The sequence below is a fragment of the Vidua macroura genome, chromosome 12 (assembly GCF_024509145.1).
Source record: "Vidua macroura isolate BioBank_ID:100142 chromosome 12, ASM2450914v1, whole genome shotgun sequence".
NCBI lineage: Eukaryota > Metazoa > Chordata > Aves > Passeriformes > Viduidae > Vidua > Vidua macroura.
In genome coordinates this window covers 4,128,505-4,154,346 of record NC_071582.1, presented here as the reverse complement: position 1 = coordinate 4,154,346, position 25,842 = coordinate 4,128,505, and the positions used below count along the sequence as shown (strand labels likewise).

The 25,842-nt window shown below is 49.1% G+C and overlaps 1 protein-coding gene across 5 annotated transcripts in view; it reads right to left on the bottom strand.

Moving 5' to 3' along the window:
• ALPK3 (alpha kinase 3) overlaps positions 1 to 25,842 on the bottom strand; it is a 36,735-nt gene that overhangs the window by 1,624 nt on the left and 9,269 nt on the right. For 2 of the 5 annotated variants that reach the window (XM_053988682.1, XM_053988684.1), the window contains exons 2-12: positions 17,691 to 17,812; positions 11,013 to 11,130; positions 8,948 to 9,965; positions 4,062 to 5,904; positions 3,041 to 3,188; positions 1,920 to 2,047; positions 1,609 to 1,644; positions 1,219 to 1,493; positions 806 to 894; positions 388 to 605; positions 157 to 205 (exon numbers count right to left, since the gene is read on the bottom strand). In XM_053988682.1, the coding sequence (XP_053844657.1) occupies positions 157 to 205; positions 388 to 605; positions 806 to 894; positions 1,219 to 1,493; positions 1,609 to 1,644; positions 1,920 to 2,047; positions 3,041 to 3,188; positions 4,062 to 5,904; positions 8,948 to 9,965; positions 11,013 to 11,130; positions 17,691 to 17,812 (4,044 nt within the window). Of the gene's footprint in view, positions 1 to 156; positions 206 to 387; positions 606 to 805; positions 895 to 1,218; positions 1,494 to 1,608; positions 1,645 to 1,919; positions 2,048 to 3,040; positions 3,189 to 4,061; positions 5,905 to 8,947; positions 9,966 to 11,012; positions 11,131 to 17,690; positions 17,813 to 21,009; positions 21,049 to 21,317; positions 21,480 to 21,695; positions 21,785 to 25,842 lie in introns of those variants that run through there. The other 3 variants (XM_053988681.1, XM_053988686.1, XM_053988685.1) reach the window with 3 other exon arrangements.

Below are 25,842 nucleotides of genomic sequence, written 5' to 3'. Positions count from 1 at the left end.
CTATCCTCAGCTCCTGCTTTGCACCAGGAGATGTCCCACCAGAGCAGGGAGGAGAGGACAGAGCCTGACCACAGTTACCACCATGGCCCTTGCCAGGTAAGCGGCAGAGCTGGGGACAGCCAGGGCCACCCTGCTCCAGAGCTGGAAGTCACTCACCCTTTCAGATTGGTAGCGATCCGTACGTTGGTCAACTTCCAGCCCACTCCTGTAATTTAAGAGGACAACCAGTCTCTGTCCAGAGAAGGACAGCCACCAGTACCAAGGGCAGGTCATTGCCCTGGGTAGAGGGTTCCATGGCATGGGGCGGGAGAGAGGCAGGAGGGCAAGCCTGGGGCTTTTCTTTCTTTCCCAGGCTGGAGGGTGATGATGGGCCATGGGCACCCTTACCTTCCATGTCAGTCACAAGGATGTTTCCGTTTGTCCACTGATAAACCCAATGCTGGAAGGTGCAGCATTTGAGCACAATCTCCGAGGTGCCTCGTGCCACCAAGCTGCCATCTCTCTCAGTGACACAGTACTGCTCACAAGGCCTGCCAAGGTCCTCCTCCATTGTGGCATAAGGGATGTTGTTGGCCGGACGATAAATCAGGTACAGAGGAATTATCCTGTGTGGGAGTTCACAGACAATGTCAGCATGGTGGAGTCTGCAACCCTGGCTTTTGCCTTCCTCCCAGTATCCCTTCTATTTGTGGGAGTAGAGTTCACTGCCTTTGGGATGCCCCAACACCCACAGGGAATCTTCCCACCATCCCCTGCAATGCTCTGCCAGGGCATCAAGCCAGTGCAGTTGCAGCACATCACTTACTCGGGCACCGCTCCAAAATCAGGGACTGCTCGTGCCTCAGCAGCAAAGATCTTACAGTACTCACGGCTGGAGTTTTGGACTTTACATTCCTGGAAGTGCAAACAGAAGAGTCAAGAACCTGTTCCATCGTGCACCGCTGCCTCCCTGGGACCACTGCCAATTGTTTCCCTGTCCTGGTGGTCAAAGGGTGATGGGAAAGTCCTGAGCAGCTCCACATTGCTCACATGGAAGAGCTGAAGCCAAGAATGGCAAGGACATGTTCAGCCCCCTAGTTAGACCACCCCAGAGCATTTCAAAAGTGGAAGGAAATAGTAAAAGTGGGCACAGAGCTGGGGACTGTCTGGGGACCAATGCACACACAAGTGGGAGGGTGGGAGGGAGAAAGGTGGATGGCGGCACACAAGGATGCCCACCTGGATGGTGATATCATAGTTCTTCTCGATAAGGCTGTTCTCATTCTTGGTCCCAAAGACGATGAAATTGTGCACTTTGATAACGCAGGTGTGGCCGGACTCGAAGACAGGCTCCAGGCCGTAGATGGCTCTGGCACGGCAGGCTTTGCGCAGGAAACCAGCACCCACTTCCATGTCCTCGCTCACCACGCGCCCGAAGAGCTTATCCCCCCAATAGCCTGCATCAGCCAAACCCTTGGCAAACACCATGGGTGTCATCTCGATCTCCTCTCCAACTGGTGGGAGGAAGAGCTGGTGAGGGGGGGACAACATGGGCACGTCCTGCTTCTGCCCCAGAGCTGCCTGCCCCACTGAGCAAGGGGCAGTCACAGCTCATCACGTGGTCCTTACCTTCAATCTCTTCCCGCAGGATAAATCCTGACAACACTAGGGGAGACAGAAAGCAAAGAGGTGTCAAGGTTCTGCCATGATCCCACCCTGACAGGATCCCACCCTGCCCCATGCACTTGCACAACTAGGGATGGCAGGCAGGATGGTGGGAATCAATTGGCACACAGAGGCAGAAGCACCTCACAGAGGCGGTGTTACAGAATGTGCCAAGGCTCCCCCACTGCAGCCTGGCACCAAGCCTTCTCTGCAGCTGGCCACACCACCCCATGGCACTCCAAGGAAGCTGTGAGAGGCTGCTGAGGGCTCCTCACCTTCTGGGCTGAGTAGGAAATCTGTGGAGTCTGTGCCATACTCGTTGCTGATCACACACCGATAGACTCCGCAATCCTTCTGGGATGCCTGCACAACAGCCAAAGCTGCCTGGCCCTCATCGCCAACACTGGAAAAAAAATGGAGCATGGCCACATCCCCATGTGGTGGGGAGGGCCACACAGGAGCCCTGTGATAGGCACTGTGGGTGGGCAACATGCTGCCCTTGGGGGATGGAAGAAGGCTACAAACAAAGCCATCCCAAGGGCAGCCCAGCTGCTCCCCCAGCATGTCACAGCACCAGAGTCCTGCCCTGTGGTTTGTACTAACAGAGATGCTTATCCTCCAGACAAGCCCTGCAAAATCTGGCTGGGATTGGGCTACAGACTGATAAAGGTACTTGTCCCTGAGTGAGGCTGGGTCAGGGCTTCACAGAGAGAAGAGATGGGACCCTCATCCTGAGACCCACTGGCTGAGCAGGCTCTGTTCTGGTTTGCTGGAAGGCAATGGCCACTCCTGCCTGTCTCCCCCAGGTCAAATATCTGCCCCAGGAGAAAATTTCTGCCCCAGAATCACCTAACTTAATGTCTACTCATTATAAAGGGAGCTCAGGGGACACCAACAGCATGAGGCAAGTCCTAACTGATGTGGATTACGTTCCTACACAAATCCTCTGGGCTTGAGAACAAGTTGCTCTTCATAGTAGACCCAAAGGATACAACCAGCCACCCAGCTGTCTGAATATTTTTCCCAGCAGTGGTTGCATGGAAGACCCTCCCAGCAGTGCTAGGAGACTGCCACCCTCATATGGATTCTTTGGGGTCCCAGTTTTGCAGTTCACATCCAGCTTTTGATTTCTGTGATGGGCCTAACACCTTTTCTGCCCTCCCCAAGGTCTGGGTACCCAAAGTAGACACTCCAGATGGAGCATCAATAGGACAAATTCATCAGCAACTCCCCATCTGGGCAATCCTTCCCTCCGTGGGCACTGATATGATGAAGTTCACAATGTCCTGTGCCATGCACTGAGCTTCCCATGCTGCCTTAGCAAGAGGGGCAGCTTCACCCCAGTCAAGGCAAGGAGCAGGATGTGACAGGTGACTACGTGGAACCAACAGGTTACCTCCTTTGGGCTTCAGCTACAGGGATCTCATCCTTGTACCACGTCAGCTTGGAATCGCTCAATATATTGAAGAACTGGCACCAAAGTTTCAAGTTTCCTGATGCATCAGAAAATTGTTCTGCCCTGATCTTACGGACCACCTGTGGAGCTGAGAGTGCAAAATATGGGTGGTGAGATGCAGAGTGCTGGCCACAGCTCTGGGACAGGGCAGGCTACGCCCACGCTGCTGCTCAGGGCTTTGGGTATCACATGTATGTCAGCATGTGTAACATTGCTTTCCCAGGGAAGGTCTCAGAGCTCCACTGGGATAGAGATGGGATACAAGTGGTACAAATTTGTTCAACAGTGCAGCACTGCAATACCCAGTGAGGCTTGGCCAGAGGAAAGGCAGAAAACCACTATGGAATATTGGGGGAAACATTCATCTACTGAAGCAGGGATTTATCATGGTTACCCTTACTTTGCAAGAGTGCTGATTCCTGTGAGAGTATCACCTGGTTCCTTCAACCCCAGGATAATTCCTTTTTTAATTCAGTGCCACAAGGAATCAAATTAGCATTGACCACAGACGTGGAAGAGGAGCGTGTGCCCTGTGATGCCCACTGAATCATGGAATCACAGTTAGGGTTTGAAGGGACTTTAAAGAACCACCTTGTTCCAACACTTGTCATGAGGAGGGACACTTTCCACTCGACCAGGTAGCTCAGGATCCCCAACCAGCATCAGCCTTGATGAGGCCCAGAACACAGAGACCAAAACCAAGAGGATTCTATGATCCCTGGGGCTGGGTAAGCCCAGGCTGCAGAGACAGCCAGTGTCAGAACTGCTGCCTCTTGCATTCCTTATCCCCCCCTACACTGGGACAGAAGTCTTGGGGGAGACTTTTGGCTTTCATACAGCCAAAGGCTGATGCTGAAAACCCTACAAATGTACAAAACTCATGTGGCCTCAACTGACTATTACTGGCTGCCTTTGCAGGCAACAAGGGAATGAGCTTCATGGGGATTCTCTCTTCCCTCACCTTTAAATGGGTTATTTGTACTCTGGGACTCTGCTGGCTGTGCTTCTGGCTTAGCATCTCCAGGGACCTCTTCATCACCAATGGTGTCACCTGCAGGCTCCTCATACAGCTTAGGAACCTCCAACGTGGCCATCTTCCTCATGAGGGTTGGAGAACACTGCTCTGAGGGAGAGGATGGAGCTGAGGCAGGAGAATGCAACAGGGATGCATTCTTCCTGGATTGCCGTGGTGAAACAGTTGGACTTCTTGTGTGCCCCAGGCTCTCTGGGGTTGCCACCTCTTCCACCCCCACCTGTTTGGGTTTTGGCAGGTATATTTTGCGCCGGGCCCCCAAAGCAAGCTCTTCTGGTGTGGCACAAGGTAGCGCTGCCAGAGGGTCAGCAGGGCTCTCTTCAGAGCTCACTGGAGGCAAATCAGAAGGATGAGGAGCCACTCCTGCTGGAGGCATGCTGCCCACCACGATGGAGGGTACTGAGAGTGGGGGTGGCCCCTTGGCCTCAGGAGCCCCCCAGGTGCGTCTCTTTGGTGGCACAGGCCTGCAAGCCAGCATCTCCTTGCTGGTAACAAATTCCTCATTAATCATTCCTGTGATCCGTCTGGATGTCCTGGGGGTCAGAGGCAAATTCTCTGCTGTCTGGAAGAGCTGGTTGTTTTGTACTTTTTCCAAAACTTTCCTTGAGGTGCGAGGGCTAAGGCCAGCAATGCCTACCTCTGGGATCATGCCTTCCCCTGCATTCAGCTGCTCCTTGTCTCCAGAGTCAGTGTCCTCTTTTGTGGCATCCTTATTGCTATCTGACATTTTTAGAAGTAGCAGCAGGTAGTTCTTTAAGGAGGAAACCAGGTTTTTGTGCTGCATTTTCTCCTCCACAGACATCTCCTGAGATCTCTCGAGGCCAGGCAGAATCAGCGATACCTGTGGCTGAACCTCAGAGACTCCTTCCCAAGTCCCAGCAGATGCTGCTGGTTCCTGGCATGGAGCTGTGGCTGTCAGGAGTCCTCCCTCCTTCCCTTGAGGTCCTATGGGCACTGGCTTAGCATTCTCCTTCTCTGAAGTGATGGCTGAAAACATCTCTCGTGGGGCAAGTCCATCTATTGTTGTGATTTCCATTTCTCCACTTGCAGGAGGCAGCAGCTGGGCTCCAGATGGGACCTCTCCTGCAGTGGCCTCCATCCCTGGACTTCTATTAGATGCCAGCAGCGCCTCCTGAGCCACTGATGGTCTCACTGCAGGAGCAGGAAGCGGCTCTTCCTTGGCAAGAGGAACTGAAGCAGGAGCTGCTGTTTCATTTTGGGTGTTCTGATGGCCCAAAGGTGTCCCTCCTGCCTCCCTGTGCACAGCCCCAAGACATGGCTCTGCTGCATGACTCCCTCCTGTCCTCACACCAGGATGGCTCCCAGACAACTGTGCTCTTGCCTCTTTGCTCTTCCCATCCTTGACTGTCTGACATGGGATTTGTTCAAGAGGAGTGTTTTCTCCAGGTTCTGGAGGAGTCAAATTTTTTAGCAATGACTCTTCTCTACCTTGGCTTTTGTTCTCTTGATTTAACAGTCCTTGCTGAGTCTCTCTGTCCTCAAGAGCACGGGAATGTCTTTCTGCCTGTTTCCTGGGGGGTGGGTGCTCCTTGCCAGACTGTACATGGTCTGGAGAACGTGCTGGTGGCTTTGGTGGCTCCTGAGGCCTAAACCGAGGATTTGTCCTTTTCACAGCCCCCCTGGTCTCCTGGCAATCAGGCATCTCTTTCCTGACCTCCTCTAACTTACTGGCTTGCTGACTGGTCTCTTTGGTTGGACTGGACAATGGATGCTTTAGGTCACCAGGACACTGTCCAACTCTTGCTGCAACCTAGTTAAAAAAAAAAAAAAAAGAAGGAAATTAGCATCATGTTACTGCCTGGGTCTGTGCAGTCGTACTTGTGGGCCACCTGTACCATATGGCACTGCCCAACTTCTTGAATCATGGGAATTACCCTGATACCAGTGTTTCTCTGTCATCCAGGGTCTTCTGGTTTCACCATCATCCCACAGGAGTGGGTCCCACCTGTCAGGCTGTACAAAATGTTTCTTCTTTTAATCAGTTTCAGCCCTTCTGCCTTTCAACACCCTTGCTGTGCATAGAGGCAAAAGATCTGCCTTTCTAGATCATTCAGTGGCTTTTAATCCAATCTCCTCTGACTCAGTGCCCTTCCAAACAGCAAAACTTTCCCATTTTTACCAGCCATTGCTGCCACCTTGCATAATTCCCTTGATGTTCCTAAAGACTGAGTGCTCCCCTATCTCCACTGTGAGATGGGGCAGTTGGCATGCCACACTCTATCAGGATGAGGCTGCCCAAATGATCTATAGCGAAACCGTACACCCTGACGTTATCAGCACTATTCAACCATTCTGCTTCTCTGACGTTTGGGAAGCTCAAATGTTTCCGACCGCAGCTGCACCCAGCAGACATGTCAGCAAGCTGCCTGCTGCGATGGCCAAGCTTTATCCCGAGGAGAACTGCTGAAATCCTCCAGCCAAGGAGCACAGTCTATTTTTGTAGGGGAGCCAGCGATACCGTGGTGCACACTCTGCCCGGCTGATGCTCTGTGAGCATCACCATGACAATGGCACGGGGACAGGGACAGGGCACAGGGACAATGGCACAACGGGCTCCCCTTCCATCCTGGAGGATCTGCTGCTAAGGATTTTCTCCTGAGGTCCCTGACCTGAGCATTAAGTCCCCCAAAATGAATGCCATGGGAAAGGAGGGCTGTGGCACTCTACTTTGTGCTGCTTTTGCTTCATTTGGTAGCTTGGGGAAAAGAGGAAATGTAGCACCATTCTCAGCAAGCCCTTCTCAAGCAAATAAATAGAATGGTTTGTGTTGGATGGGACCTTAAAGCCCATCTCATTCCAATCCCTGCCGTGGGCAGGGACACCTTCCACTAGACCAGGTTGCTCCAAGACCTGTCCAACCTGGCCTGGAACACTTCCAGGGATGGGGCAGCCACAGCTGCTCTGGGCAATCGGTGCCAGGGCCTCACAAACTTCTCAGCCAAGAATTTCTTCTCCATATCCCACCTGGCCCCAACCTCTGACAGGAGAAAGCTATTCCTCCTTGTCCTGTTACTCCATGCCCTTTATACTCTAATTGTTAGGGCAACATAAGTATGAAGGGCTGGGGTGGGGGAAGCATCATTAGAGGCCGTTCCTACCCCTAAAATTCAAGAAATATAATCAGATCAGGCAAGAGTGATTACCATGCAAAACTAGTTTCTTCTCTGCTCTTGTAGAGGACGATGTTCAGAGCCTGGGTACAGAAGAGAAGTCCTGAGCATAAGGCCCAGCTATGTCCCAAGGCTAAGAAAACACTCGCCTATGACCTTTCTTGTTTTAAGAGAAAGAATAAAAAAGAAAAAGCAAGCAACCCCTGTCCTGGGGGGTGAAAATATCCTGAAATATGCCTGGAATCTGCCTTAAAGACTTTAAACCAGCTTATTTGCTCTCACAAAAGCTTGAGGACTTTCCCCAGCAGCACCAACAAGCTGAAGCATTCAAATTCAAATCAGAAGCATTCCCTATTGTCTCCTCAAAGGCACACCAGCTGACAAGTCACAAGTTTCCCTCTGTGAGTGGGGCTTTTAAAGAGAAAAAAACCTTGACGCATGTCAAAGGCTCAGGGATGACAGCCCAAGCCTGCTGCACACCAGTATTTTTTCCAGCGTTTTTGAGAGTGAGACGTGTTAAAATGAGCAGAGAGGAGATAAACAAATAGCTTTGCCATGGGCTGGCCTGAACAGCAATAATTTCTGCAGCCGTATGTGGTACTGGTGGGTCAGGCTGAAGTTCACAGCACTGTGCAGCAGCAAGGCCAGAAACCAGGTGTGTACTGCATAACACAGCAAGTTCTTACCAGCAAAGCTGCACCCACCAATGGCTAACGAAATTTAAGAGAGGAAGAAAGGTTTGTTTTTTCTTCCCCACTGGAACACCCATCAGTCCTTCATGCATTGTGGATTTTTCCACATTCTGAAATATGTGCGTTACTGTGTGAAATATGTGTGTTACAAGTGAGGAGTGTTGCACCCAGAGCCTTGTCTTTGCTGCAAGTGTGCACCTACCACAGCCCAAACTCCAAATCCTGACATCACCTGCAAACTGGACTCAGAGAACCCTTTATGATAGAAGGGGTCATTAAAGAAAAATGGGGGGAAAATAGTCCGGTAGCTTCCAGTCTAATATTTTCATGGCAAATACTTCAGGTTAAGTGACAAAAATAGCAGCTGACTAAGAGATGCTCTGAGGGTCAGAAGCAGGTGCTGTGCCCGAGTGCTTCATCACCACCACAATGAGTCTCCCAACAGAATTTTTCCAACAGGGATGGGTGAAAAAAAATAGTCCAGACCTACTGTATACAAGTTGCACTGTAAACAAAACTCGAGGCCCTGAAGGTGCAGCTCACCTGGTACCTCATCTGCATGGGGGACTCCTTAACTAAAGCTCCTTTGTTAAACTGAACAGATGCCATCACAAGGCACCCACGCCTAGCTATAAATACCCATTCAGTGCTCCCTGCCGACCTGACCTGAAAACATTCCACATGAGGTCAGCCTGCTGATTAAACCAGAGAGCCCCAGGCCACCGAGACCAGCTGCTCGAATGGCCCCGACTTACATCTCTCACCACCTCAGCTGACATTTGCTTGGAGATGGGGTGGAAGCTCTGCTGTCTGGGCTCACAAAATCCAAAAAACCCTTCTGGGTGCTTCCACCAGTGGAGACCTGCAGAGCCTCGGCAGCGGATCCTGTGGTGTACACACAGCCTCCCAGGCCCAGTGCCACAACACAAATGCGCAGCACAGATATTTTCTTGTTGCCACCCCTGCATTGGCTGTTGTGTCTCCTAGTTACCTCTTTGTTTCCCTCCAACTTCTGTTCTTGTTGCTGGCCTCTCTGACCCTCGGACAGCACAGGTCCTGCCTCCAACACCTCAGAGGCCAGTGAAGCATCCTCTGTCTGTCTGCTGGCTGCCACAGGCTGCAGGGCAGTCTCACTCCCGGCCTCCTCCTTGGCTCCCATCTCCTCCTTCTCTGCCGCTGGCTTCACTTGCTTATCAAAATACATGTCCTTTAAAGAGAAGTACATGTCATCATTAGGTTTAGTGTCCTGTTTCACAGCTTTCCCAGGCTCTTTGAGTTTTGGACTAGTTTCCACTTCTTGATCATTTGCTGCTCGTAAACGTGCATTCCTCCGTAAGGGGACAGGAGGAGCAAACCTGGGATTTGCAGATGGATTGGCCCTGTCTCTCCCACTTTCTTCTCGCTTAGAAGCTTCCTGTCTTGGTGCTGAAGGAGCCTCCACCTTCTTTTTCTTTTTAGCTGCAGAGTCTTTTGCCCCTGGCTTGGTTGCCAAGTCCTCCACTGTCTCATAGATGTACGTGAGAAAGTTGTTCCCGTTCTCCCCACTTTCCAAAGTGGCGTCTCCATTGGTGGTCACCTCTGCTTTCAGAGGTGCCACTAGTTTGTTTGGGAAGTCTGGCATTGCACTGAGTGGCTGCTCCTTTGTCTCGGCAATATCCTTGTGTAACCTGGACTGTGAATCTGCAACGTGCACTTTTGCTGCGTCTTCCTTCTCCCATGAAGAGTCTCCTGACCAGAGATTCTGATCTCTAGCCAGCCTCCGCTTCCTCTGGAGCCGTTCCGGGCTCATTCCTTGCAACTTCTCCACTTCCACATTTTCTTTTCCTCGTTTCTTGCCCTGTTCTATTTCTTGCATCTTTTCTTCAGCCTTTCTCTTGATTTTGTCAAACCACTTCTGATGGATTTTAAACTCCGTCATGGTTCCCACTTCCAGCACACCAGAGCAGGACACAATGCCTTTGTTATTTCTAGCTGAGGCCTGGTAAATGCCTGCATCCTCTTCTCGGCACCTGGAAATCAAAAGCTGTGTGTGAGACCTACCCATCCTCCTCAGGACGCCCATTGGACGCACAGGCATGCATGTTCTCCTACTTCTTGCTCCACAGAGTCCAGAAGATGTGGCCCATGTGGTGCCCACAGGACATCTGGAGGCCTTGGGCTGGCCTCCCTCCCTGGCTCTGCCTGCTCTCCACACTAACAGACAAGCAAATTTGATGATAAATTTGTTCTATCTCCACTCTGGGCTGTAACTCTGGTATGAGGGCTGTGATGGAGGAGTAACAGGCAGCACCAGGCTTCCCAACTGTTCTTGGTCAGAGTCCTCTGCAGGATCTTTTCCCCTCAGCTCGACACAGCCCACAAGACATGCCTGTTCTTCCTCTACCCTACCATATTACCAAAGTCTTTCTACCCCATGTCACAGGCACCAGCACAAGCACCTGCCTGCATCCCTATTGTCACCCCCTGAGGACACCTGACCCACAGAGATCCCTGCTCCTGGAAGAGGTGATCCAGTCTTTGATGGACACCTGGGGGAGCAGAAAAGCTGAGGCTAGAAGCACAAGGATGGCAGAACTATCAGCAACACTGATATTCTGCATTTTCAGTCAGTGCCACACCTGTCTGACATCCCAAACCCAGGACTCAAGGTGTGACAGGTCTATGCTTGCTGGGGACAAGGTGTGCCTGGCTCTCCAGAAACTTGATTCCCCGGACCATCATCTTGGAGGCAGATAGTGCTTTCCCCTTGCTCACCTTTGTCATCTCTAATGCTCAGCACTAGGCCTCAAAAGGCCCCAGAGAGAGGGACTACTTCTTCCCTTCCTCTTGCTTCCAGCATGGCAGCTATCCCTGGATGCAGTAATGGATCTCATATTGGTATGACTGGGGAGCCACAGCTGGAGGGGAAGGGCCAGTTGTGAACTCACAGTGGAGAGCAGAAGGGGCCAGCCAAGTGGTGGTGGGGGGGTATCACTGTTGACAGCTTATCCAGGCACTGAGAACACACTCAGAGCTCCCATCAGCAAACCCAGCCACTCTCCAGCTCCTTTACTCACTTGTAGAGCTGCAGGGTGTGGCGGTTTCCATGACGGAATATCTCATACTTGGGTAAGCCACAATAGCGATCCATTTCCTCATCATCCTTGTACCACGTCACCTCTGGCTGTGGATACCCTGGGGAGGAGATGGAAGGTACATCAGAGAGTGAAACATTCCACAAAGAAGCACAGACAGCATGGTATCAGCAGCAGCACACCAGGACAGATGCTATTCTGGGCTCACCACATTCCTAAATGGCACAACAGAAACAGTGGAAACTTAATGGGTTTATCTCAGACTTTTATCACTCCTAGGAACAGAGCTATTTTTGAGAAAAAAATCCCAGCACTTCATTCCTGAACAGAGGGGAGTGGATCACACGCTCGTCTCCTGTAACACTGGCTGGGAGAAGGTGAGCATGCCGTCACTTTTATGTGAAGAGGGATGTTTTGATGAGGCCAAGGCTATGGTTGGAGAACAGGCGTTCACCCCTCCATGGAGCTCTCAGCATTTTGCACAGTGTCACAGCCTGTAAGCTGATCCGAAACTTTCCACTGAACAGAAACAACCTTGATTGCATCACAGTCAGCTCAGTGTCCTACAAATGTCACTTGACAACAGATGTCACCTGCCTTTTCAGTAGAATGACATCATGAAATGTGTGACTGGCTGGCTGGCAGGCTGGGCACACAGCCATGTTCTACACCACTTGCAGAGGTGTTGGATCAGCACGTGAGTCCCATATGGACCACTGCTAGCCACAGCCTTTACTGCTCACCTACAGCAGCTCTAATTCAGATTAAGTGCAGTTTTCATGCAAAGATCGCTCAAGCCAGCAGCCAGCAGGGGTTCCTGCACTTCACTCAGGGCTCACCACCCAGCCAAGCAGACCCCAGGGCATGGGATGAAAGTTTCAATGATCACGTGCTTATCTGCTGCAAATGTCCCTGCAGGCTTTCTGTGGGGCCAAAGCAAGGAGTCCAGCATGCTCCTCAATTCCACCAGACCCCAAGATCATCCACAGCACCCCAGAATGTGGCAAGGGTCAGCTCCCATGAACATCCCAGGCATGGGGCCAATGAGGGCTATCCAGGAATATCCAAAGTGTCCCAACCCAATGGCTCTGGAGAAATGAGAAAGCAGGGACAAGTTGCTCTGTGGATACTTCCCAGCTACCAAGCCACAGGTTTCAAGCCTAACCAGGACCTCAAATGTCCTCCTTGCACCAGCCGAAGATGTAGTCAGCCTCAGCAATGCCTGAGCCCAGCTTACTCCTGCTCTCATGAAGGTCCTAGAGCAGGACTGAGAGTCCAGAAGCAGAGCCTCATCAGCAGGAATTCACACAGGCCTTGGCCAATCCAATATGCCTTTGCCCAGAAAAGCACCACATGCCAAATCTCCTCCTGTACTGCTTTGGCTCCCCGGTCCCCACCCCTTGCTTGTGGTGGCTCCTCAGCATCCACTGTCTCCTCGAGGGATTTAGTCCACTGGGACTAGACAGGGCTGGGAAGATAACTCTCAGCAGCTTTTCTTTCCTCTATGAGAAGCATCGACCCCCATAGCCCAGACACCTCACAGACAGGATTTTACCCTATTCTTCCTCCTTTTCAAAGATCTCTTACTCTGCACTACCCCATCATCCCCCTCTCCATCCTCGCTGTCTGTACATCTCCCATATGCTTTGCTGCCTCAATCCTCTCCCCCTGCTGCCATCAGCGGCTTTGGCTTTCTGTTGGGTAGTGCCTCATTTCTTCTCTTCTATAGGAAGCCAAGCCATGACTTTCTCCCAACACCCTTCCTGCAAGGCTCTCTGTCCTCCCCCTCTGCCTCACTCCTGTTCCTTGTTGTTGTCCTGACCCCCCAAACCAGTTTCTAGAGACATGCAAAGCCCTCAGGTACTTGTGGCTGAAGAAAATGAGCCCTGAACTGGGAACTGGAGAAAGCTATGAGAGCATTCCATTGATGGGATCATCAGGGATTGATGCTGCTGCTTATATTTTTCATAAAATACTAAATATTGGCAGCAGGAGCCTGGGCTGAATGAGCCTGTGGTGAATTCTTTCTGCTCCAGAGATGATGACCAAAACAATTTCCATACACAAGCTCATACTATGCCCACAGCAATCCAACCCTTCCCAAGGGCTGTGCTGCAAGCAAGATCTTCAGAAGGCCCCCACAGTCCATCTTGCAGGGAGCTGGCAGGTAGATTTTCCTGACAGCCTAAGAAACAGCAATTACAGCCCTTCATTCTGGGAACTGCCAGCAGATAGTTTCCGAGAAGCTCTGTGATGTCCCGTCCCCCTCTCCCTGCCGTGGCCTCCACAGCTGATTTCCATTCCCAGCTGACATCTGCCGGAAAGAGCTGCAATTTCCATAGTTATGCAGAGTCTCTAGGAAAGGCTTTTCCTCCTGCTAAGCTTAAACTCCCTTTGACTTGTAGCACTTGTGTCCTTGAGGCTGCCTGCTCCCTCTGAGGAGCCACGGCCATAACAGCCCAATGCCAGGACCAACTCGCACTGCACGCTCTCGCCTGCAGCCCAGGAGAGCTGCAGGCAAGTTCTGGCTGGAATTCCAGTCTGCAGGCAGGCGGATGTTGAAAGGCTTCCTACCTCCCACGCAGGTACAGTGGCCCCAGCTGCCTGTCCAAATACCATCCATCCCTTCCCAGGGGCTGTAATCAGAGCCAAGATGGAAAGATGCCTGGGCAGGGATGAGTCTCCCTGGCACAGGGAGGGGTGCTGCTGCTGATGCTGCTGACATCCATCTTTGGGCTGCTGAGTGAATAAATTCCCCCGGTCCAGGGTGGGGGGGAAGAGGAGTCAGGCATCATTCCGGGCATGGCACACCCCCTGCAGACATAGCATCCGAAGCTTGCCCAGTAGGGTGAGGTGGAACTGAGGGTTCCATCCATGGGCATTGCCAGGTTGCAGGCACCAGATGCCCACCCTTGGCATGAGAGACCGTGAGCAGCCACTCACAGATCTGCACTCATCCATCCCAAGCCTCCCCTGCTCCAACCCCCTGTACAGCTGGTGCCGAGAGGGATTTGCCAGCAGCTGGGCCCCTGCAGCCCCCAGGCAGAGCCCCGCAGCTGCAGACAGAGTGGTGCCAGGCGCTCCTGGGAAGAGCAGGCATCCGCTCCACATCTTCAGGATGTGTGTCTGCCAGCAGCATTGCTCCAGCATGATGGCCAGCCACCACAGGATCCTGGAAACTTTTCAGAGCAAGGGTATTTTTTTCATGGAGATTGCCAGGTTTAGATCAAACGTTCTTTTTCTGAAAACTGTCAAAATCTGAGAAGTCTTCAAGGCTTAGTGACTGTAACAAAAACAGTTCTTAAAATATCTATCCAAAACAGTTTTGAATATATCTATCCAAAATCACCCAGTGAAACTCTGTTTCAAGTTGCTTTCTTTATTTTTTTTTAAAATTTTTTGGGGGGCAGGAAAGGAGGGGGAGTTAGTCTTCTGAAACTTGGGAAGGTGCTAAGAGTTTAGAACCATCAAACAATATCCACAGTTTCTGCTCTACACAAGCTACATAGAATAGGGCCTTCAACAGTCTTGGGAACACAATTCCTGGTAAGATGTTACCCTTCCTGGCTTCATGGATTTAAACCCCTCCAGCACCCAAGGACAAGGAAGCTTCTAGCAATGCTGACAGCAGGACAGATACTAAGTAACTCCCCATTCCATTGTGAGCAGTGCTCATTCACCATCCTTCCCTTATTCTCGGCCCCCAAAGCCAAATCTCCTCATCTCCCAGCAGCCTACTCCCTGCTCTTGTAGTCACTATCCCACTCCCAAACCCCTCTCACAGCCCCTGCATGTTTCCAGACATTCTTCATCCAAGCACTTCAGTCTCATCCTTCAAACACTTCCCTCAGGGGGTCACCACAAATGCAGCAAGTGGAACTCCTTTAACCTGATTAAAAACTGCATCCATCAGCATGTGACTGACTACTCACCCAACCCCCAACTCTCTTCCCCAAGCCATGGGCAGAGCCCTCTCCCCTCTGTACTCTGCAATAAAACCATGGAGGCAGGGATGGGATCAAGCCCCTGAGATGATGATTTGTGAAGCCAGATCAGAGGAGCTGAACCTTGGCCAAGGAGGGCTGAAATGGCACTGAAGAGGCTGCTGTACATCAGTGGGCTGGTGCTGACATACAGTGGTCTTGGCTAGATCCAGCCATCACCTGTCCTGGCTGGAGTCATTCCCTAACAAGCAGCCAGAGACCTAGGCCTCTTCATCTGACTCCCCCCATTTCGTCAGCTGACATCCCTCCTTCCCAGACAATGCTACACAGAAGCAACTTAAAAAGCTGGAAAATCCTTGTGGCAGCACCTCCATGAAGGGCCACTGTGAAGAGAGAAGCCCAATATCCATTCACTGCAAATGAGCTGTGATGACCCTTGAGACCCTAAAGTCCAGACAGACCCACCAAGGAAAGCACTTGGTACAGAGATGTGGGATGAAGCTGCACAGTAAATGGAAATGTTCTTGTTTCCTTTTTCACATTTCTTAGAGAACAAAGGATTAAACTCATTTTGTCTGAAAAAAGAAAACATCTTGTAACTGATGCAGGATCTGACCCAAAAAATCAAATAATCAAATCAGACATAGCAGGGACACCAGTAGCAGGCTGAACTAGGCATCAGGAGGAAAGGAAGGTTTGTGCCTCCACACACAGGAATCTGCCTGACCTGCTTTCTTCCTGCCTCCACCACTCACTACATTCTGGAGATTGGTTCTTCAAACACTTGCATCTTTTTTTAGGCCCAGCAAGAATTCCCAGATGTGGGACTAGCCTGTAACTCTTATTATTGGTCAAGAAGCAGAAAAAAAAAAAAAAAAAAAAAAAAAAAAAAAAAAAAAAAGGTAAGATGCTATTGTAGGTCACATATCCGTATTTGTGGCTTGACCGTCAAAACAGGAGCAGGTGACTGTCTGCCCTTTGCCTTCATCAAAGTGTCCCTGGACTCCAGCCACAGTGCTGGGACTGAACTGGTTCCACTCTGGTCACTGGCCAGGGATGTCACTGCCATTTCCTTGCTCCCAGCAACGCCTCCCAATTGAACACAAACATCACAGCAGGGCAAGATACCTGAACTACCAAGCAGACTCTGCAGTCAGAGTAAGGCTTTCCACCCCCCGCCCCTCTCTCCCAAAGAGATCCTGAGCTTCTAAAGCAGTCTGTAGGACACATACAGGAGATGCCCACCTGGCAAAGATGGTCCAAGGATGATTTAAAAAACATTTCCATGAAAATTTCTAAGTGCATAGAGACATCCCCCCAACCTAGTTTATCAAGCACAAAAATATCATGACACATGCTGAAAGAGACTCATTGACAGTTTCCTACACTTGAGCAGAAAATTAGGTCAGTATCAAGTCAAGTTTTCTGGCTGGTGCAACACACCACAAAGAGATGGAATTTGTTAGAAGGAACCATCAACCTCAAAGATGCAGCTGGTGGAGATTTAAGCCAGTGAGACAAGCCAGGACTTTTACTCTGGATTTCCCAACACATCTAAACATTTTCTCACCTCTGACATTTGCAGAATGGCGTGTTCCATGGTACTGCACAATATGTCAAGCTTTTGCTTTCAAAAAACTGAAATTGGGAAGAGCCTTTCTAATGACTCCCCAAATAAAGTGGTTTGGAGGCATGTCCTAGCAGCCCCCTTTGGCTCTAGAAGCAACAAGAAAGGGTCTGCTGAATTTCAGCCTCAATAAAATCAATACATCAGTTGTACCCATGCAAGTTCAGAACATCAGCCCTCAGAACAAAGGAATCCATACGAGAAAAGCCAAGAATTCATAGCTGGCAGTCCTCGGAAGGACTGAGACTGTGCATCTTTATTTCCAGCCTGTTTCTAACAGCAAACCAAATTTCCTTAGGGAAGCTTTGATCCTTGTGCCTAAGAGGCTCACTGCATATACTCTCCTCTTTCCAGAACTTACAAACTTGTTTGTGTCTCTCACTGAGTAACCTCTTGGAGTAATTAATACTAGTGAGGTCAGGAAGGATCATGGAGTTGCTAAAAAGTACACAGAGAGAAGAGGTTTTAGAGACTCCATATTTAAAGAACAAAATCTCATCAGCAAAGGAGCTACCTGCCTCTACACCAACGTGCTGCCATGCCACAAGGCCTTAGCACCAGCCCTCTTTTTTGACCTCTCCCTCCTCCTCATCTTCTTGACTTAACCCCTTCCTGCCCAAGGGGAGATTTTAGCTCATTCAGCAGTGACCAGCTTTTATTTCAGATGCTGACAGACACAGAAGTTTATCACTGATACAAATGTAGCTGTGCTCTAACCATCTACAGCCAGCAGTATTGGTTCCAGCAGTAGAGCCTTAGTCTTCAAAACTGCACATTCCTGAGTTATGGAGGCCAGGATTAGAGAAGCAGAGATTAGGACAATAAAATGTAGCTGGTCCAAGCAGTAACCAGCATATCCCCTTTTCTGGTCTTTCATTTGCCTTATTTGAGATGTTAGCTTATGCCTTTGCCTCTTAACACTTTCAGGTGTTTCCCACCTCCCTTAAATTGAAGCTAAAATCACCATGCAATTGCTGAACTTTTGCTTGTGGTGGGCTTGTTATCCTTGTTATCACTTGCTGCAGAGTTTAACTGGCACAAGTCCAGCAGGTGAAGCAGGACCAGGTTATTCACTGAAGACACTGTTACCTGTCACTATGCACGTGAATTTAGCATCAGAGTCCTCGGACACAGCACGGGATTTGATAGTGGTTTCAAATAGTGGCTGTGTTTCCTCCGTCAGCTGAGAAATGATTGCGCAGAAGGTACTCCTGGAAGATTCAAGAAGCATTTCTTAGAGATAAAAGCACCAGAAAAATCAAAGGGTCCACCTCGTGTCTCACCTCAGCAGCCTGTGTTCTCATTGTCCATGCCCTCTTCCCTCCCATCATCCCTACACTTGCTCACAAGTCCAGTCCAGTGCCAGGGCATTTGACTGATTTCTCCCTCCTAAGATGACTGTCAATTTAAAGTGATATTCAGGAGCCATTCTCTTTGTCTTAGCTCTTAGGGCTACCAGGGCAATGACTGTTGACCCACTGGACTAATGAAGACTCATTTTAGCTCTTGATTATACCAAGACATCTCTTTGGTCAGCCAGCAAACTTAGAGCTCTGCCTAACAAAGTCAATTCCCAGTTCTGAACCATAAATGTTTCAAGAGTTGTTCTGTTCACTGGGATTTTCTTTTATTTGTGTAGAATTTGTGTCATTTTAAGCCAAGTGTGAATTGAACGTGTCTCCTGAATACAGCAGCCCTCTTAGAATGAAGAAAAGCTTCCAGCTGTGGGACAGCTCACTGAGGAAGATCTGAGTCTGGCTAGCAGCTTTCTGAATCCAGGAATTAGCTGGGAAGGAACTCCCTGTTTAACCCCTTACTGCTGCAGGTAGGCACTCACATTCCCTGCTCCAGGAGTTCAGGCTCTGTCCTCGAAGTCCATGCTGGGATACCCAAACAGCCAGAACTATCCTAACAGTGCAATCTATAATGCTTAAGAGCAGACCATGGATTCTCCAGGTATTTCAACACTGTTCAGTGAGTGCAATAAATCACCATATTCATCCAGCACTGCCAACCCTGCTGCAGCATCACTGAGAGAGCTCCCAGGGCTTTCTTAAATAAAGGGAAATTATTTAATTCCAAATTGGGTTTTCATTCAGATAATGCTGAGGCTCTTGGAAGGGAACAGCTTCTTATTTAATTTTTCCCTCTGCAATTAAAACTCTACACATTTACAGTATGAGAGGGGCCCGCAAGGTCTCAAGTGCAAAGACGCTGGGAGAAACAGCTAATATTGCAAGAGAACTGGTAGCTGGCAGCTCTATTTATATAATTTTCAGCAGTGAAAGACATTCCTTAAACAAGTGATCAGCTTCCAGAAACATGCAAGGGGTGGAACAAATGCCCAAACCACTCCTGACACAGCTCCACCATGAGCAGAAGGGCTCAGAGTGTGGTGAGGGTTCCATGAGGAGGACCCCAGCCTCACAAGCAGCCCCAGCTTGCAGGCAGGATGCTGGTGCTGCTGCCACTAATGCTCCACCTGCTAAGGAAGCAAACTGGTTCAGGGCAAACCAAGAAACCCCACATTTAGCATGACCCAGCAGGGGCAGGTGCACTGAGAGGGACTAAGCACTCATGGCTGAAGGTGTCAGCAGAGCTACAGCCACAGCAACTGCCTGTTTTATCCACCCTGAAAACTTACCTGGAGACTGTAATGTCATTATTTTCCCTCTGCCTTCCTGCAAGAATGGGTTTGTAAGAGATGCAGGGAGATAAATCCCTGAGTAACAACCCACTGGAGCGCAGCAGGAACCACACCCAGCTCCCAGGCACCTTGTGCTGGATGAGGGTCAGGACAGGGGAAGCTTGGGATGTTGAAAACCTGATTAATCTACTGAATGAGGGTTATAAGCATGGTCTTTATCCAAACACATGTGTGACATGGGATAAAAAGAACAGATTTCACAGCTCAGACTCTTTTCTGTGGAAATCAATGGTTACTAGGACACTGGCCCTGGCAAGCAACTCTTCAGTCAACTGTGGGGCCAGGAATGGGCTGTGGGAGTCAAAAGCTGTTTCAAACCAGAGCAACCTTCCCAAATTCCAATCCCAGGAAAAAAATGCCCATTTCCACAGAGCAAGGCAGACAATCCAGTACAAGGCACTTACTGGTAGGGTTTTGATGTTCCCTTCAATACAAATCCCCCTCCCCATACCAGTAAATGCCTTTCAGAGCCACATAAAAGAGCTTCCCAAGCATCAACCAACATTTCATACCCCAGCAAGAGGGCAACTGGATCAGCATCTTATAATCAAGTGATGCACACACACAGTGGCTCTTGGGACCCAGTTTAATCCCAGCACCATGCCACCAGCACCAGCAGGCAGCACCAGGAATAAGTCTGGTCCACTCAGTGCCAATCCCACAACCAGGTGAAATACATACAGCAAAGGCTACTGAATGGCTTTGGAAAGCAGCTGTGGTTGGAAGCTGGGGGCTCCACAGGCTCAGCAGATGAATCAGAGACTTGCCCAATAACATTTGGCAGGAAGCCTGGAAGGTCTGTTGAGTCTTTCATCAAAGAAACCATTGTGGTGGTCACACCAGGATTTCAAGGCTCTGGCACTGTGGGGCTCTCAGCTGACTCACTCCAGCTGCAAGGAGGCTTGTCCAATTCAAATTGCTTTCTAAACCAGTAATTCAGGGTATTCGAGGAACTGGACACAAAGCACTAGCCATTTTTTCTTTGGGCCTTCCTGGAGCTGCATCTTCGGGGCAGAAAAATCCCTGGAGCCTAGAAGAGACCCCTGGCAATTCAGTAGCCTTTTCAATTAAAGAGGGATTTCCATACAAAAGCCTGCTGGAAAAGAAGATTTGAGAAGCGTATTCCTCTTGTTATGATTTTCTTTTTATGACTTTTTGGTTAGAAATCCCAGAGCTATAGAGGTGTTCTGGAGAGGCCTTCCATGGTCATTCTTCTACTTGCCACTCCAGCAAACCAGAAATGCCAACTGATTTCCAAATGTGCTCTTTTGCCAAAGACAAAGTACAGCTGTACAAGTGCATTTTGGGACAAAGTCCAAGTGAATGAGGATCCTCACAACAGTGAAGATGACAGGGGGAAGAAAATTTTTTCTCTGGATGTCTCAGGGCAGTCACATCCAATTTTTAATGTCTCTGTATGGAAGTCTCACTTTAATATAAAGAAGTAGCTGAACACCCATCCTTCGGCTAAGAAAGAGGAATATTTCTTGCACCTTTACACAGGAATAATGATGAACATTCACTTTTCTTTCAGCAGTTCAAGCAAGTATTAGAGGTCAAATCGTGCAGGATGAGGCTGTTAGATCATTTCAGGGCTCTTGACTGATTAATTAATTAGTATCAAAGCATTACAGGTTAATCACGTGCAGACAGATTAAGAAAAGTGTTTGGTCAGAGCAGTTTAATGCAATGTAGTTTTACCTTCCTAAACTGGAGGGAGAGAATCTGCTGCTTGATAAGCTAAGCAAAAAACAGCATAAAAACCATTAGAGAGAGAAGCACAGAAAGGAGCTGAAATAAACAAACCGTTACAGAGATATATTAATGATAAGTCATTTTGCAGAGGTCAGAGTTCCTATTAAAAGAAGGTACAGCTGCCTTAGGCTGCCTGCCAGGACGAGCAAGCCACATTGTCAATTGAAATCAAAGGCTGTAAAAATGAAATGGTCGTTAACTGCAGAGAATCAGTGTCAGGACATTTACACAAGTAGGTTTCCAAGAAGCAGCACCTTGAGCCTTCCATGCACCATCCACAGCACTCAAAGCAGGCAACTCCACCAGAGGAGACGTCCAGTTAAACGTAGGCGAGAGTATGGACGAGACTAGCCCAACTCTCTGCTGGCAAGCAGCTGGCCTGAGCTGGGTGCCCTCTGTGCTTCCAAGGACAGCTCCTGGGAGAAGGTGAAAACTCTCTGACCACATTGCTTTCCATCTTGCCAATCAAATTACTAAGGTATGGCAAAACATTAAAATAAAATAACAGAAGTAGACTTTAAAAGAATCTACACCTTTTGCTTTCTTTGGGAAAGACGTAGGAACATTAACCAATTCAGGGAACAAAATCAAACACGCAGATCCTGCACCAGACATCTTGATGAGCTACTTACCAGTGGTCACCAGCTCTCCCAAAGGAGTGTCTTCAGGGACTCATGTCCTAGCCAAAGGACCACATTGCTGGACTGTGGCAGCAGCCCCTTGCAGGCTGCAGGAAACAACCTCTGTGCATGGACCTGCAGTAGTCAGGAACAGTTCCTCAAGCCTTGACTCACCCACATGGCAATCAAAAGTCTAAACCTAACAGGGACAAGCTAGTCAGCAGCATGTAAGCTCAGTGATTTAATTGCACTGGGGTACATGCTATGCCTATGCAACAACCTCACCATGCAGTCTTGGAAATGACTGCAGCGTAGGCATCCCCTCTGGGATGTACCAGGCCAGACTGCCACATCCCCACATGCAGAGAGATCAAACATTTTCAGCCTCTATTCTGAAGGCCTGTGAACCACCAAACTTCAGTGCTGTAGGATGGTGCTACAGAAGATAGCAGAAAGAACCACGTGGAGGGCCACCTGCAGGTGTACCTCTTCAGGTCTCCTACCCAAATATGTGAGTCCCAGTCATGTGGAAACCAGCAGGACTCCAAGTCTTGCCCTAAAAATGACCACAGAGAGACTCTGAAAACAGGTCCTGCCAACTGTACATTCTGCCTGTGGAGGCAGAACCTCCTTATGAACACTAAGAAAAAAAGTAGTTCAGCTTCAAGTCCTGACACTTTACACAAATAATTGCATATTTCCTTTGAGAAGAAAACTCTGAAGGGCTCACTTACTCTTCTCCTTCAGGAGAGCAAAGACAGTAGAAGTTTTGGACTGCTGCTCAGGAGCAGCTTTAACCCAACAAACATGGGTGGCACTTGGCCTTTTGGCAGCAGCTTCACTGTCTCCACCCCCAGCCACACAATCCTGGTCCATTCCCAGCGCCAGCTGCTGGTCACGCAGCCAAAGGATGTGCAGGTTGGGCAGGATCCAGCTGGGGAAATCAAGTGCTCACACTAACAGGCTGAGGATCACTCACTCACCTGATCCATCTTTCATGTGCTGTGTTGGTCCGTAGGAGAAGCCAGACAGTGGAGCAGAGGAGCTGTGTCCTTTGAGCTGTATCCTTCCACCTCTTGCAACATCCCTGTGAGCTCTTTGCCCTTTTTGGCACTGCCAGGCACAGCTTTGCACTCCCTGCCTTACTGACCAGCACCTCACCTTGTCCTCAACACTCACAGACACCCTCAGAGCTTCTAGAGTTCAAATTGCACCTCGTGCTGCTCTCACCCCATCCTGACCTCCTGGGGGATCCAGGTTCCTCCTCCAGGAACCTCCAGGTTCCTCCTCCCACACTCCTCCCAAGCACAACCACCCCAAGTGATCCCAGGGGCAGCTGTATCCCTGTACTCTGGGCTGCCCCCAGGCACCTCCGTCTGTCTGGAAACACAACTCACTGGTTTAACTTGTCTCAAAACATTTTGCTTACCACTGCAAGGGAAAAACATCTTTTTACCCACCAGGAATACTAAAGACCTTCCTAAAAGGAAGTTCCCAAAATCCTTGCTAGCTAGAATGCTAGTGTAGGCAGTAGTGTGGTTTTAATCATGATTTCTTGCATAAGACAAATAGGGATGTGTCTTGGCTCGGACGTAAAGAAAATAGCAAGAGTCAGAACAAAGGCTGCTTGTGCCATGAACCCATTGTGCTCATGGATGTGATCAAACAGTAAGCACTGACAGTGTTTGTTTTTTTTTTTTAATCCCCAGTATTAAGACAACACGGGCTTTATTCACTGCACATCCTGAGACAGTGCTGAACACTGAACTGAGGGTCTCTTGAGGGTCTCTCGATATTATCAGAAGAAAAAGGCCATCATGTATTAATTGAAGTTTAACCTCAATATGCTAAATTTGCTTTTCAGATTAGAGATTTAAGCCCCAGAGAGCACAGTCAAATTGTGGACCCTGCAGCCAGCAGAGCCCTGCCTGCAGGCAGCTGGCACTTCGCTTCAATTATGTTCCAGCATATCCACATACAGCTGTGACAGCACAGCTACATCAGAACCCAATCTACCCTGCTGGAAACATGGGGCTCCTGAGCAGGGCAGCAGATACTCCAGCGTGCTTGGTCTGATCCTCTCTGGCACTGGGCTGTCTGTGCCCTGGGCTCCCCAAGGACTTACTAGCACACACAGCACAGGGCTCTGCTAATGAAGTGCAGCATCAGCAGCGGATGTGTCTCCCTCGAGCAAGCTCGGGGCCATTACAGTTACTGGATAAAGGCAAATGCTTATGTTATCCTGAGGAACACATCTAAAGCAGTGTGTCAATGCCTCAAGTATAACCCTTCCTTCATTGGAGAAGCAGACTTCAAAAATGTCTGCTCCAGGCATGTCCAGCACTGGCGGGATGAAGCCTCCTCAGGCACCTCCCACTGATGAAGAGAAGCTCAGCTTTTTATAAGCTAGTTCTGAAAATACACAACTGTTCTCAAGTGCTGGACCATAGCACTATACCTCTCTACTACATCACTTCTACCAGTCTCAGTTCTTTGTTAAATTTCATTTTATCATATGCTTTCAAACTCCTTTGGCCATTTATCATCCTCTTAAAGGTTTTAGCTCTTCAACTACTCCTAATTTTCTTTGGAAGTGAAGACAGCCTTCCTCGTTTTTCATGCACTTGCTAAATTTAAGTCTTGCAAGGGCAGGAGGCAGAACTGTCAACACTACTCACTTTTTTTAACCATTCAAGTTGATGGTCTGGGCTGGCATCCACTGGCACCAAAAAGTTAACTGCTTGAAAAACATAGATTTTCAGTCTGACACCTTTTTTAACCCTCTCATGCAATTATCCATGAAATTACTCTCTTTCTGTATTTCTTATCATTGAGATAAAGAAATCTTTCTCTTTCCAGTGCACTCCTCACATGGAAGTGAACAAGAGCTCAGGAGACCCTGAAATAGGCTTAACAGTGGCTCCATCCTCATATGGACAAGCACCTGGACTCAAGCTGCTTGAGCTGCAGCAGTGATCAATATTTTTCAGTGCTCTTCCACAGCATGAAAATTGACCCACACAAGCTGTCCACTGAAGGAAAAAAAGAGCAAAATGTGTCCATGACAGCAAAGCTGACACATCTAAGTTATGTTTTGAGGGAATCAGCATTGCACCAAAGCTCCCCGGGAAGTCCATGGAGAGCCAGGCAGCCTGTACATCCTGGGAGCTGAACAGAGGGACTGGCAATTTCCTACAGACACTCGCCCTCACTGGCTCTCTGATCCCTGACATTATTGGGCATGTTTTGCACATCCAGACTTCCAAGTATAAGGTTTCCTATGAACTTGCCTGCCTTCAAGGTTAATACTACTTGAGACAAATACAAGCCACTCGGAATCCCGTCTCAGCTGTCAGCAGTGAACCCTTTTCAACGTTTAAAAGCAAATACTGAGGATTTCATGTGGGCATGGTTGTGCTCTCGGCTGCTTTCCTGCCACATGTCCCGCTCCTTATCAAGCACTCCCTGCACACACAGAACAAGCGCGCTGGCGTTCATATACCATGGCAGGAGCTATCAGCAGGCCCGTGATAAAGCAGCTCTGAGTGCTGTGTTGCTGTACAAGACACATTGTTATTCCACAGACTGAAAAACAGATGTATTGAGTCTTTGCTTGTCAAGGTCACAGACCGAATCGATGTCAGAGATGCAGAAATGTGGCAATTTTTTCTGCAGGTAATTTACTTTTTGCTGAGATGAACACGGAACTGTGTGTAACAATTCAGGCTAGATTTCATTAACAGAGAAGGTGGAAAACAATCAATTAAGTTACACATTCCTTATCAGCCTCTGTAATGCTCTGAAGATGGCTCAGATTTGTGTATTTTAACTCTGAATTGTTGCTGCCTTTATGGCCCAAATTAAATTTAGAAACACACCAAGGAATGAGAAATGGCCAAAAAAGAGCAAAGTAAATACTGACAATGAGATGCCCAGGAAAGGTGGCATCCTTCTGGCAGCTCACTATGCAAAGAAAAGAAAAAAAATTAAAATAAAATTGTCTGCAACTGCCATTCCATCTTCCTCTTCTTGGACCAGGCAATGCTGTGAAGTGTGAGACTCAGTCAGTGTAAGATAACAACCTCATTCACTCAAGTCTTCCTCCCCTCATCCAAAGCGAGCAAGGGTAGACCAGGTTTTAATTCCATCTCCTGGGAAC